Here is a 14,059-nt window from a genome sequence, read left to right on the forward strand (position 1 = left end):
ACACCAAAGCTGCAGGCACTCGATATTAAGATGCAAAATGCGACGTTGTAGTGAGATCACATGTGCTATGTAAGGTGAATAGTGTTCACTGTGAAAGAGTATAACCATTGTTCTGTAAAATGTATCTTTTAAAATACTTCTCTCCCTTTCTTCCCTCCCTCCTGCAGCTGCACATTTTTCAAGTCTCCCTCCTCCGTCCTGAAGGCTATCTCAGATAAGGTGGCGGAAAAAAAAAGACACGAGACGAGATGTTCTCGGAAATCATGGAAATGACTTGCAATGAAAGAGCTCATCTGAATGGTGGAAGGACGTGGTATCAAATACAGGAAAGATGCCAGTGAATGTCAGGAGAGGAGAGACGCTCGAGATGAGAGGTGGCGGCAGGAAGATCAGAGGAGGCATGATGCAACGCTGGGGCTGCTGCGTGATCAAACAGACATGCTCCGGCATCTGGTGGAGCTTCAGGAACAGCAGCAGGATCACAGAATGCCACTGCAGCCCCTGTATAACTGTCCTCCCCCCTCACCATGTTCCTTGGCCTCCTCACCCACCAAACGACTAAGAACTTGTGGGGGGAGGCTCTGTGCACCTGCCCATTCCACCCCAGTGGACAGCCCAACCAAAAGGCTGTCATTATTTTGAAATTTTTTTAGTGGCCTTTTCCTTCCCTCCTATCCTCCTCCCAAACCACACCCAGGCTATCCTGTAAGTTCTCTCCTTCTTTTTATAATTAATTAATAAAGAATACATGATTTTTAAATGAGAGTGACTTTATTTCCTTAGGAAGCAAGCGGTAATAGAAGGGGGAGAGTGAGTGGCTTACAAGGAATGAGTCAATTAAGGGGGGGCGGGATTCATCAAGGAGAAACAAACACAACAGCCACACCGTACTCTGGCTCGTGATGAAACTGGTTTTCAAAGCTTCTCTGATGCGCACCGTTTCCTGGTGTGCTCTTCTAATTGCCCTGGTATCTGACTGCATGTAATCAGCGACCAGGTGATTTTCCTCAGCCTCCCATCCTGCCATAAATGTCTCCCCCTTACTCTCACAGAGATTGTGAGGCACACAGCAAGCAGCAATAACAATGGGGACATTGGTTTGGCTGAGGTCTGAGCGAGTCAGTAATGTGCGCCAGCGCGCCTTTAAATGGCCAAATGCACATTCTACCACCATTCTGCACTTGCTCAGCCTGTAGTTGAACAACTCCTGACTACTGTCCAGGCTGCCTGTGTATGGCTTCATGAGCCATGGCATCAAGGGGTAGGCTGGGTCCCCCAGGATAACTACAGGCATTTCAACATCCCCAACAGTTATTTTCTGGTGTGGGAAGTAATTCCCTTGCTGCAGCCATTTAAACAAAGTAGCATTCCTGAAGACGCGAGCGTCATGAACCCTTCCTGGCCATCCCATGTGGATGTTGGTGAAATGTCCCTTGTGATCCATCAGTGCTTGCAGCACCATGGAAAAGTACCCCTTGTGGTTTATGCACTGGGTGCCCTGGTGCTCCAGTGCCAAGATAGGGATATGGGTTCCATCTATCGCCCCACCACAGGTAGGGAATCCCATTGCAGCAAAGCCATCCACTATGACCTGCACATTTCCCAGAGTCACAACCTTTCATAGCAGCAGCTTAATGATTGCTTTGGCTACTTGCATCACAGCAGCCCCCACAGTAGATTTTCCCACTCCAAATTGATTCCTGACTGACCAGTAGCTATCTGGCGTTGCAAGCTTCCAGAGACCTATTGCCACTCGCTTTTCAACTGTGAGGGCTGCTCTCATCCTGGTAGTCTGGCGTTTCAGGGCAGGGGAAAGCAAGTCACAAAGTTCCATGAAAGTGCCCTTATGCATGCGAAAGTTTTCCAGCCACTGGGAATTGTCCCACACCTGCAACATTATGCGGTCCCACAAGTCTGTGCTTGTTTCCAGGGCCCAAAATCGGTGTTCAGTGGCTAGAACCTGCCCCATTACCAGCATGATCTCCAAAGCGCAGGGGCCCTCGGTTTGAGAGAACTCTGTGTCCATGTCCTCATCACTCTCGTCGCCGTGCTGCTGTAGCCACCTCCTCCTCGACTGGTTTTGCAGGTCCTGGTTCAGTATTGACTGCACAAGAATGCGCAAGGTGTTTACAACATCCATGATTGCTGTCTTGAACTGAGCAGGGTCCATGCTTGCCATACTATGGCGTCTGCACAGTTCACCCAGGGAAAAAGGCGCGAAACGGTTGTCTGCTACTTGCACGGAGGGAGGGGTGAGGCAGTGGTGAGGCTGTACCCAGAACCACCCGCGACAATGTTTTTTGCCCCATCAGGCACTGGGATCTCAACCCAGAATTCCAATGGGTGGGGAAGACTGCGGGAACTATGGGATAGCTATGGGATAGCTACCCACAGTGCAACGCTACGGAAATTGACAGTAGCCTCGGTACATGGACGCACACCGTCGAATTAATGTGCTTAGTGTGGCCATGTGCACTCGACTTTATACAATGTTTTAAAAAAACAATTTCTGTAAAATCGGAATAATCCTGTAGTGTAGAAATACTCATAGTAAGAGAACCAAGAGCCACCATGGTTAAACAACAAAGTAAAAGAAGCAGTGATATGCAAAATGGCATCCTTTAAAAACTGGAAGATAAATCCTAATGAGGAAAATAGAAAAGAGTGTAAACTCTGGCAAATAAGTGTAAAAATATAATATGGCAGAAAATATTATATTGCCTCTTTATAAATCCATGGTACGCCCACACCTTGAATACTGTACGCAGATGTGATCACCCCATCCCAAAAAAGATGTATTGGAACTGGAAAAGGTTCAGAAAAGGGCAACCAAAATGATTAGGGGTATAAAATGGCTTCCATATGAGGAGAAATTAATAGGACTGGGACTTTTCAGCTTGGAAAAGAGGTGACTAAGGAGGGATATAATAGAGGTCTATAAAATCATGAATGGTATAAAGAAAGTAAATAACCAAGTCTTATTTACTCCTCATAATACAAGAACAAGGGGCCACCAATTGAAATTAATAGTGAGCATGTTTAAAACAAACACAAGAAAGTATTTTTTTCACAGAACGCACTGTCAACCTGTGGAACTCCTTGCCAGAGGGTGTTATGAAGGCCAATACTATAATGGGGCTCAAAAAGGAGCTAGATAGATTCATGGAAGATAGGCCCATCAATGGCTACAGGCCAGGATGGACAGGAATGGTGTCTCTAGCCTCTGTTTGCCAGAAGCTGGGAATGGGTGACAGGGCATGGAGCACTTGATGATAACCTGTCTGTTCATTCCCTTTAGGGCACCTGCCATTGGCCACTGTCAGAGGACAAGACACTGCGCTTGAAGAACTCTAGTCTGACCCAGTATGGCCGTTCTTATTTTCTGCAGTTCCCTCTCCTGAAAACGCAGCTTCACCAAGGCTAGTCTCCAGTATGTTCTCGAGGTTCTTCCACTGCCCACCGCAGCATCTGAGCACCTTCCAGCACTGCACCGAGAGACCCCAGGTCCGGTTACAGAGGGGCGAGCAGCAACTCCTGCTGCCCTCTGGCGGGAGGGTCGCAGCCCAGTCTTCCACCGTCCACGCTAAGAGCCGCCGCAGGACACGCTGGCGTCAGAGGGGCCCAGGCTAGGGAAGGAGACAGGGCAGAACTGCGGGAACAAGGGCTGCAGCTAGGAGGGCCCAGTCAGAGCGCACGCACAAGTGCCTCCCACGTGCTCCCTGCCCACCTCCCCCTCTTCAGCTCCTCCCTCGGCCCCGCCCCCAACATGCACGCTGCTCCTTTGCCCCCGCTCCTCCTCTCTGCGCCGCCGGCGTTGGCCTGTAGCAAGGGGGTGGGGCCTGGTTCTAGAGCAGGCAGCCAATGAGAGGTGACGCTTCCCACTCCTTTCCTTTGCGCGGTGACGTAGCGGAGGAGTGGTGTGGGTTGGAACATCCCATTCTCGCTCTCGTTCACCCAACCGGCAGTGGAGCTGAGGCGTAGGGGAGTCGCCCGGACGGTCTCCCTGAGGACAAGGTGACGTATTCCACCACCTGGGCCGGGCGCTCGTGAGTTCCGCGCGCTGGTTCCCCCGCTGCCGGACTGCTGCGCGCGCTGACCTCGCCAGGGGCTCTCCGCCGGACGGGCCGGGCTCGGGGGTCTGCCCTGCCGTGCGGACCGCCTCGCACCGTGCTTGATCTCTGCCACGGCGCCGCCAGCTTCTTAGGTCAGAGGCTTTAATTGTTGGCTGCTGCTGGGGGTCGCGGTCCCTCGCTGGTGTGGCAGCCTTGCTATGGGGACCGCCAGGCTGGGAGGGGGACTGTCCTCGGAGCCCCAGGTCTGGCTAGGATTTGGCGGGGAGGCTACCTGGCTGTCTAGAGGAGACTAGCACAGATGACAGAAGGCTGAGCTGCCCTGAGCTATGTGGAAAGGTTAAAAGACTGGAGATTAGACTTGGGACCCTGGTAACAGTTTTTTTTTAATATTAAAGGCAGCTTTAAAGAGGACAGTGATCAGTTTTCTATGTCTGCCGAAGGTAGGGTGAGAAGTAATGGGCTTAATCTGCAGCAATGGAGAGCTAGCTTAGATGCTAGGAAAACTTTCCAATTATAAGGATAGTTAAACATTGGAATAGGCTTCCATTGATTATGGAAGATCTAGGTTTACTTGGTCCTGCCTGGGGAGGAGGCTGTCTGTGATCTTATGAGGTCCCTTCAAGCCCTATAGTACTATGATTCTGTAATACTTCTTAGGCCTGCACGCAATCTGGAGAAGAGAGTCCAGTTCAGGCATTATATTTGTTCTTAAAGAATGTTTGTTTTGTAATAAGTAATGCTGCGGTTTCCCACTCACCTTGTCTGTACTCAGGTATCAGGGGTAGCTGTGTTAGTCTGGATCTGTAAAAAGCAACAGAGAGTCCTATGGTACCTTTAAGACTAACAGATGTATTGGAGCATAAGCTTTCGTGGGTGAATATGAAATGTGTATTCACTCACAAAAGCTTATGTTCCAATACATCTGTTAGTCTTAAAGGTGCCATAGGACTCTCTGTTGCTTTTTATCTGTACTGTAGTAAGTAACACTGGCTTAGCAGAGAGGGAAGTCCACTTGTTACTATACAAGTGTACTGAGTGCCAGCAAAACAATAAATAGCATTTATTTGCTGGCCATAATAGGCTTGTTTTGGTTATTTTGGTTATTTTAGGCCCTATGTTGTGTGAAGGGCTCTTTCAGTCTGAGGGAGCAGATTTCACATATGTTTTTTATAAAACTGTTGATATGGAAAACAAAAACACTGTCTCTGGACAGTGAGATCATTAATTGTAGTCTGCAGTTTAATTTGAAGCCACGTCACAACCTTTTTACAGGTGATTGTGTAAACATGGATGTATTTAAGTATATTGTTTCTGTGCTAACGTGAGGTGAACTCATGATTATTGGCAATAATTAAAAAGGAAGGTGGAGAAACTAAACCTCAGTGATTGTGTATGAGGTATAGTACCTGGTAACTGATACTCCATTTCAAATGAGTCTCTCTAAAGAAATCTGCTGAGGGGATCTGTTCATGGTTCTGAAGCCCAGAAGGAGCATAGGGTGAGCATCGGAAACATACACTGTTCCTTACTGAGAGTAAAGGTGAACAGAAGGGGATGTAAGAGGAAGTTCAGCTTGTGGAAGCAGTGATATGCTGAGCTTGTGGGAGGAAGGAAGCCAGAAGAGATTTACTGCATAGCGTTCAAGGAGCCAGGGGACTGAACAACATTTGCTTACCTGCCTGAGACAGTTAAACTGGACAGAGGCATAAAAAGGAAACATGGGAGTTCTTAGCAAAGAAGGGGCGGGAAAATAACAAAAAAATACAAGTGTGAGGGGGTTTAGCCGCCTGCTGCTGCTCTTTAGTTATGTTGGTTTTTAATGTCAAGGTCTAGATTAATAGTTGTGGGTGCAGAAAGTCACTTGCAGAAAGTGAGGTAGGTGTAACATTAAATCCTCCCTACCAGAAAAGGTGAGGTGATTCTTGTGTCCGTATTATAGGTTGTTCTTTGTATTCTTTCAGACTTTCATGTATGGCAAGGTAAAACTCAGAAAGCAGTTAGCCCTGTTTGCTGCAGTGCATCTGAAAACCTCTGATATATCTTAGCCTTTTCTTGTGATTGGCTCAGCTCTAAAGCAGTTTAGAGAAGTGAGAGAATATTTTCTTTTTTTGTTAGAGTGACACATTGACAGTTGCCAAATAGTGTGCCTTCTAATACTAAGGGTGCACATTAAGACAGACTCCCCACAAATACTATCCCATTCTCCCTGTGCAAAAATCTTTTATTTAATTTTGCATGATAGATTTGATTATATGAATGACATTTATCTTAGGCAAGAGCTATATTTGTCTTTAAAACAAGTCTAATGTATGTCAGTTAAACATACTGTACCTACAATACTGACTATTTTACTCTAGTTATATTCTTAAATGTACTTTTGGTGACCCACACCTTCCTCTTTAACTTCTATTCACCTTCCCGTCACTATCCCAAAGGTCCTTTGGAAAGGGATTTGGGGGTGGGTTTACCAGAGAAGAATTTGCAGTCCTTACAGCCTCTGTGGGGTTGAAAGTTCTACTGAGAAAGGTATCGAGCTTTGGGCCCACCTCGGATATTCCATGTGATCGCAAACCTCTGAGTGCACCCTAGAACTTTGATTTTTCAGGGAGGAAATGCCTTCAATACATTGGGGAATATGTGAAGTAAACACAAACTGGTTTTGCTGTGGGATGATAGCAGCAACAGTGGTGTACAAAGCCTGCCCCTGTGGACTATGTCCTTTTCAACCAGTTGTCTGATCCAGTGCATTACATCTGGTACTTGGTGAGAAAATATACTAATTCTTCCTCTAAGGTCATTTCCTGGGTTATGTAAATCTGTATTAAAGCAGTAACATCTGTCATATCAATGATTGTTCACACAAACTACCTGCTATTGTGTATGGTTAACTGGGAAGGTTTTCTCAAATTTATTATAGTCCTTGATTATTTTATAGCTTGCAGTCTGGGGTGTCATCTCATAAAATAAACAGGACTGGGCCTGGTTAGTAGTAATTGCTATGGGGCTTCCAAGGAACATGTAGGTGCTGCAGGAAGTGATGCTGGTAGTTCAGTAGGTGGCATTCTTCCCTTTGTCGATACAGAAGTAGTGCCCAATGTGGTGTGGGAAGGAATGGAAACTGCTGCTAGATGTAAAGTTTACAGAATCAAGAACAGTAACTGGTGCTGCTGTATCTTTAATGAGAAGTGAATCTGAAGGCCTGACCACATGTGATTGAGAGAGATCCTGTTTCTTCTTGCAGGAGTGTCAACCCTGGTTGTAGTGTTGGTACATTTTCTTAAATGGATATTGCCTTTCAATAGTGGGTGTAGTATGAGTGTTTATAAATATGCGCACAGAGTATACTCTGATGGACTACAGAGACATTTTGGATGCTTCTGGATGAGAAGCACTTAGATAAATGTAAGGAGCTAGTCTTATGAAAGAGAAGTGTTTGTGGTTGGTATTTTGGAAGCCCAGTCTGGGACAGGGGCAACTTTAGAGAGCTTCATAGATTTCCATTTTGTTAGTCAAGAGTAGGGCAAGATGCCATTTTTCTCTTGGTGACTGTGGGAAATAACACCCCTCCCTCTCTTTAAAAAACAGGTCTACGTTTTGAATCTGGAGGTGGTGGTGCAGGAATCTGTGTTAGTAATAATTCAGCCTTCAGCAATGGCCCCTGCTGTTGGGTTTGGTTTGGTTAAAGAAACACGGTTCTCTCTCTTCCTGTTTCACTGTGGTTTGCAGCACAATCATTCATTTGCCTAAGTAAGGCACAAGGTTTACTGAGGACTTGGGCGCTTTTTTTTTTTTTTTTTACAGGGAGGGGATTGTCTGGTATTCTCAGGCTCCTATTCTCTTCCGTGATGCCAAAGTGAAATTTGAAAAAGCACGGAGGGGAGGAATCTCAAAACCCCCAAACCAGTGTTGAGACACAGGTTTTGCTATATAAATTACCAGCAAAAATCATGTGAAAAATGAAGCATTTTAAAGGCTTCACTTGTGAAGTGACTCTCCCAACACTGTGTTGGGAGCCCTGAGGATTCCTAGTTGCTTAAAATGAAGAGTTTGTATATTGGAGGTGGTTTGGGAATGTGGGGGAATTAGCTTTTACTGTCCCACTTACTGTCTAGTGTGGAGAGAAGGGAGGAGAAGGTATGGTTCTTAGTACAGGTTTTACTGTGTCGATAGTTGGGATGGGAGAGGGGGTTAGCTTTGTTACACTGCCAGTCCCATTTATCTGCTTTTTTCTTTTTCTTTTTTTTCTCTCCCCACCTCCAGTGAGCAGTCAAAGGCAGGACAAATCTAGCATATGTAATTGCTGAATAAATGCATCACGTCTGAGGCCTTTTGTTAACTAATTCTTTCCCTTCTTCTATGGTAGACTACAATGGTAGGTGAAGATTATGCTTCCATAAGACACCGCCAGCCGAGTTCTACGGGACACGGGACCCCTGAGAAAAATGAAATGCAGAAGAGATCTGAGGCAGAGAAGCCATTCCAAAACTCAAGCAATGGTGAGTTATTTCAGTAATGGTTCAGGGCTATCTGTGCCTGCAACCCATTCTAGCCTGGCTGGGGACACCTCCTCTTGGTGCCAGGCCTCGTACCTTCACCTCTTTGAAGGAGGAATCCCACAGTTCTCCCACTTTCAGACTGAATCCTGGGGTACTGACTGTGATTCTTCATTAGGGCTGACTGGGCTGGAGGCTTCCTTCAGGAGCTGTGACCAGTGTGTGGATATGGTGACACAAAACGGTCCTTTCAAAACAACATATTTTTCAATTTTATAGCAGGAACAAAGCAGAACAAGAGCAAAGGGTTATTAACACATGCAGTCTACATGCATATCACATCATAGTTAATAGTCCTGTATGTCTGCTAAGGAACTCCTGGCTGTGCTGTGGTCACCTTTCCTGTGGACACAGTGTCGACATTGGTGAGGCCTCATCTAGAGTATTGTGTCCAGTTTTGGGCCCCACACTACAAGAAGGATGTGGAAAAATTGGAAAGAGTCCAGCGGAGGGCAGCAAAAATGATTAAGGGGCTGGAGCACATGACTTATGAAGAGAGGCCAAGGGAACTGGGATTGGTTAGTTTGCAGAAGAGAAGAATGAGGGGGGATTTGATAGCTGCATTCCCCTGCCTGACAGGGGATCCAGAGGATGGATCTAGACTGTTCTCAGTGGTACCTGATGACAGAATAAGGAGTAATAGTGTCAAGTTGCAGTGGGGGAGGTTTAGGTTGGATATAAGGAAAAACTTTTTCACCCGGAGAGTGGTGAAGCACTGGAATGGGTTACCTAGGGAGGTGGTGGAATCTCCTTCCTTAGAGGTTTTTAAGGTCAGGCTTGACAAAGCCCTGGCTGGGATGATTTTGTTGGGAATTGGCCCTGCTTTGAGCAGGGGGTCGGACTAGATGACCTCCTGAGGTCCCTTCCAACTCTGATATTCTATGATTCTAAGTAACTCCTGCTGGAATTAATCTTGGTAGTCCTATAGCAAATGATGCAATAACAAATAGCTGGACATATCATATTCATAAAATATCATAAGCATCTCCCATACCTTTCACACTTTCTCATTGACTTGATGAAAGGGCTTCTGCAAAGTTTGCGCTTCATTTTTGGTGCAAGTGGAGGCACTTCACTGGAGCTCACTTGATGTGTGGCGGAGTAGGGAAAAGAATTCACAAGCTGGCAAAATAAGATTAATTACCCAGAAGTCAGTGTGAGCTCCTCTGTCACCTTCCCCTAATTCCATCCTGTAGGAAAGGCTGGTTGAAGGTGAAGTTCGAAGATTTCTTCTACCTCTGCAGGATGGTAGGAATAGGCCAGTATCTGAGTTAGCCAAAGCAGTGTGTTGTCTGAGTTTTGAGGGTTGGAGTGAACCTATGGAATTCAGAAGTTTTCAAAGGGCAAAATGCAAAAGTGAAGCACAAACAGCAAGGAATAGGATTCATTATTGGAAGACCAGACAATGAAAGCACAAATGGAACCACTAATAGGGTGGCTGTCCCACTCTGTTGGAGGGAATCAGTCCTCAGGTAATCATCATCAGTAGTCTGCAGCTTTGAGGTCCTCTTCAACTCCTTGCTGCTGCTGGAGTGTTCAAATAGCCGTTGCTGTGAAAGATGCAACCTTTCACCAGAGTCTAGTTAGAAGATTATACCTCATGCTGTAGGATGATTTGGCCACAGTCATCCACTCCGTCATGGCTTTTAGGCTGGATTACTGCAACTTGCTTTATCAAGGCATGAGTGTTATTTTAACCAGAATGAAGTAGCCAGCCTGTTTTGGCAACACCGGCCACCAAGAACTAGTACTGCTAGTCTCATTATCGTGGCTTCTTATAAAATTAAGTTAAAAGCTAATGTTCTTCTGCAGCTGTTTTTCGGCATGTCAGCGAGTGCCTTTTTCCTTGAGAGCTATATCTTGCAAGTATATATGTTCCTCAGGCGCTTTGGAGCTGTCATCCTTGTGGGTGAAATCTTTGAGTGGGAGTTGGGCTTCCTCTGCAAGAGGAGACAGGACTTTGGAATTTATTACTAGAGAAAATCATTGATCTTAGGCTTCAGAATAGGCAATATTTCAGTTTCGCTTTCTCAAATAAACAGAAAAGGGGTGGAACAAAAAGTGAAGTTAGAAGGAAGATTTATAAATTTTATTTAAAACAAACAGACCAACAACAACCACTAGATTATCTAGGAGAAAGGAAGAGTGGGAAACTACACGTGTCCTAGAGTTGATTCTTAACTCTTGGGTGACTCTACTAATCTCTTTATTTCTGCTCTAGCTAGACTGTATTTGTGATGGATGCCTTTATAAATGAAAATTACAATTGATATTTTACATAAAGCTTGCTGACTTAAATAATTAATCTAATTTAAACCAGTCTACCCTGCCTGGAATCCTGTTTTTTGTTGATCCATATTCTGGGAGTTTGCTTCAGCAACATCAACCAATGTTTTATATTCTCTGTGGAAATCAAATGCGGAGTTACTCTTTCTCACAGGGATCAGGTAGGATCCAAACTAAGAACACCAGTTATTCTAGGATCTGTCTTTCTCTGCTTCTCTTGTTATGGCAAAATCAATGATGTTTAGTGAAGGAAGCCTGAAGAAGACAGAAAAAGACACCTACAGTAGTAAGCTTTTCCTTAATCTAGATAATGCTGGCACTTTCTAGCTTGCAGTGGAAATGATCACATGAGTATTGTCTGCAGTGTCTGAAGTTTTAATCTAATTCCTTTTTGGACAACAGCTCAATGAACTATGCCCTCTGTGGCCTGCATGTACTTTCAAGTAGATCAGCTGAGTTATTTAGTCACTGTGGAGTCATAATATGCCTGCATTGGCTCACTGTAAAAATTAACTTAACTTAATAAACAGTATTAGTAGTTGCATATTGTAAATGGAGAACTTGTTAAATTGAATAGTATGGTAGCCTTGCACTGGAGTAATTGTAGCTTAGTTTTTACTTCAGGCAGGTAGTGTTCTATTTAGTGGTTGGCTTAGAGACTGAGAATTGGGACTAAGATCTCATCTGACTTCTGCTACTGACTTGATGTGTGACCTTAGACGAATTGTTTAACCTCTAGCTGTTTTCCGCCTTTGTAAAATAAAGATAATTTGTCTGTCTGCCTCAGGAGTAAGGTGTAATATTTTAAGTGCTTTCACCCAGGATCTGAAAGATGTCTTACAAGTGCAAAGTATATGTCAAAGCCCATGGGCTATTCTTGAATTATTTTTTCCAGTTGAAACTCTAAATATTTCTAGCTATGTGCATTGCATCATGTACCTATAAAACACCTGCTTGAATTGTGCACGTAGATGGATATCTCACAGTCCTTTGTGTGTAAAGATGGATTCCACGTATCTTCACATTATGTAGTGGGTGGAGGCTGACATATGCCTGAGGGTTTGCAATACACAAGACTGAAGTTTTGTAAGTCAGTTGTATGACTTCTGAAAGGAAGGCCCTATTCAGAGAAGTGGCATTCCAGGAGTGGCAACCTGATTACAGACACTTTATTGGAGAAATCCATTTTACCTGTGGGTGGTTCTTTTATTTGATTTCCTTGTATAGTGTGGTGGTATCTTCCATATTAGGTCATCTGAACCCTTAGAGGCTTGTCTCTGACCTGCTTCTTTCTCTCTGTTTTTCTGCAGCTGGGGGCATCTTGTCCTGTCATTCATATATTGAGCAATTATTTGGCCAATAGTAACATCTTGCCGAATTCTTACTACTTGACAACCACATGCAGTGGCTTCTGATCTATGCATCATGATTAAAAATGTTCCAGTCTTGTGCTAGTTTTAACTTCATAGTATGTAACTTCAGGCAACTCCGTGGATTTTAGTGTGATTCTAGTCTGTAATAGAACTATATAAAAAGGCCACCTCTTTACTCAGCTGATCTGTTCCTTTTATGAACTCATTCATAATTGCTGACTTGAGTGGTTAAATATTTACTGCTTTTTGAGAAGCCTTGTTAATATTGCAGAGCCAACACATTTGGGCTAGCTAGAGCAGTGGTTCTCAGCCTGGGGTACATGTACCCCTGGGGATATGCAGAGGTCTCCTAGGGAGTACATCAACTTATCTAGATATTTGCCTAGTTTTATAACAGACTACATAAAAAGCACTAGTGAAGTCAGTACCAACTAAAATTTCGTACAGACAATGACTTGTTTATCCTGCGCTATATACACTATATGCTGAAATGTAAGTACAGTGTTAATATTCCAATTGATTTATTTTATAATTGTATGGTAAATATGAGAAAGTAAGCAATTTTTCAATAATAGTATGCTGTGACACTGGTATTTTTATGTCTGATTTTGTAAGCAAATAGTTTTTAAGTGAGGTGAAACTTGGGGGTACACAAGACAAATCAGGCTATTGTACCCCTCTCAGGAGTCTGGAAAGGTTGAGAGCTACTGAACTAGAGTCTTGCATATGACAAACACTTCTGGTAGGTTCCCATTACAGAAACAGGTTACTTTTTTAAAAAACTTCCCTATTTTTGTGAAATCCAATTTTTTTTAACCAGCTCAGGTGTTGAACAAGGAGAAAAGAGCCAAGTTTCATTTTCAGATGAAGAGTTTTTTACACAGAGATGGCACTCTTAAATACCATCTTTAAAGTTGCTTTACAAAATATAAGCCCACTTTAAACCTTTTTATGGAACTATCATGTTTATTTTGTCTCTCAAAGATCCTGCAAGTTTGTTTGCTAGTCTCATTGATTAGGTTTTTTCCCTTTAATTAGCACCCTACCCTATTCTAAAAGTCAGTATCTAGGCGTTCTTAATTTCTGCTATGCTAACATAGTTTAGTTTTGCAATGAGAAGATGTTGCAGCCTGTAAGTCATTTAAGTATGACTTCCCTTGTGTGTAGATCATAAATTTCAGTTCCAAAGAGAGGCCCATGTTAAATAAATGTTTATGACCCCTACTCAGACATCCTTTCCTCACTTCAGACTGATCATCATATGAGGGTTCCTCCTCCAGTCAAATGTTCCTTGTGAGTAAGCAACAATTTATGTAACAGAAAATAAATGAATTGCCCCCTTTTTCTGTACACACGTATTTGTACGTTGACTCACTTTTTTATAATCTTTTTGACCAGTGTTAATCAGGAGACTGAGTTCTTGGTGTAGTTTTTATTTGTTTGTTTGTTTTAGGAGATTGGATTTCCAGGGCAAATCACAATTTAGCTATTCTTCTTTTGTTTTAACTTTTTAGTACATTTACATTTGTGTAGTCAATGTACATACTCTAACATGAGACAACATGAGATAACAGTGAAAATGACTGTTTTGGATATTTAGATTCTGTTAAGACAGTTTCTGGGTTTCTCTGTGTCCGGCCCAGAGTCTGTGGGTCCCTCATTCTTGATAATTCTTAGGTTTGCTGATCTCTCCAGTGGTAATCCACATTTTATATGCTGATGGTCACGTTGTTAACCACTATTATATCAAACTCACTTCCCCTCCTTTCCCTCC

The 14,059-nt window shown here is 43.8% G+C and overlaps 1 protein-coding gene across 2 annotated transcripts in view; it reads left to right on the plus strand.

Moving 5' to 3' along the window:
* Positions 1–3,936: 3,936 nt before the first annotated feature.
* Positions 3,937–14,059, plus strand: part of SOAT1 (sterol O-acyltransferase 1) — a 47,374-nt gene continuing 37,251 nt past the window's right edge. Inside the window, exons 1-2 of one of the 2 annotated variants that reach the window (XM_030572781.1) lie at positions 3,937–4,014; positions 8,437–8,569. In XM_030572781.1, coding sequence (XP_030428641.1) covers positions 8,443–8,569 — 127 coding nt within the window. In that variant the 5' untranslated portion in view covers positions 3,937–4,014; positions 8,437–8,442. Of the gene's footprint in view, positions 4,015–4,059; positions 4,205–8,436; positions 8,570–14,059 lie in introns of those variants that run through there. The other variant, XM_030572782.1, reaches the window with a different exon arrangement.

This window comes from Gopherus evgoodei, chromosome 8 (genome assembly GCF_007399415.2).
Source record: "Gopherus evgoodei ecotype Sinaloan lineage chromosome 8, rGopEvg1_v1.p, whole genome shotgun sequence".
Lineage (NCBI taxonomy): Eukaryota > Metazoa > Chordata > Testudines > Testudinidae > Gopherus > Gopherus evgoodei.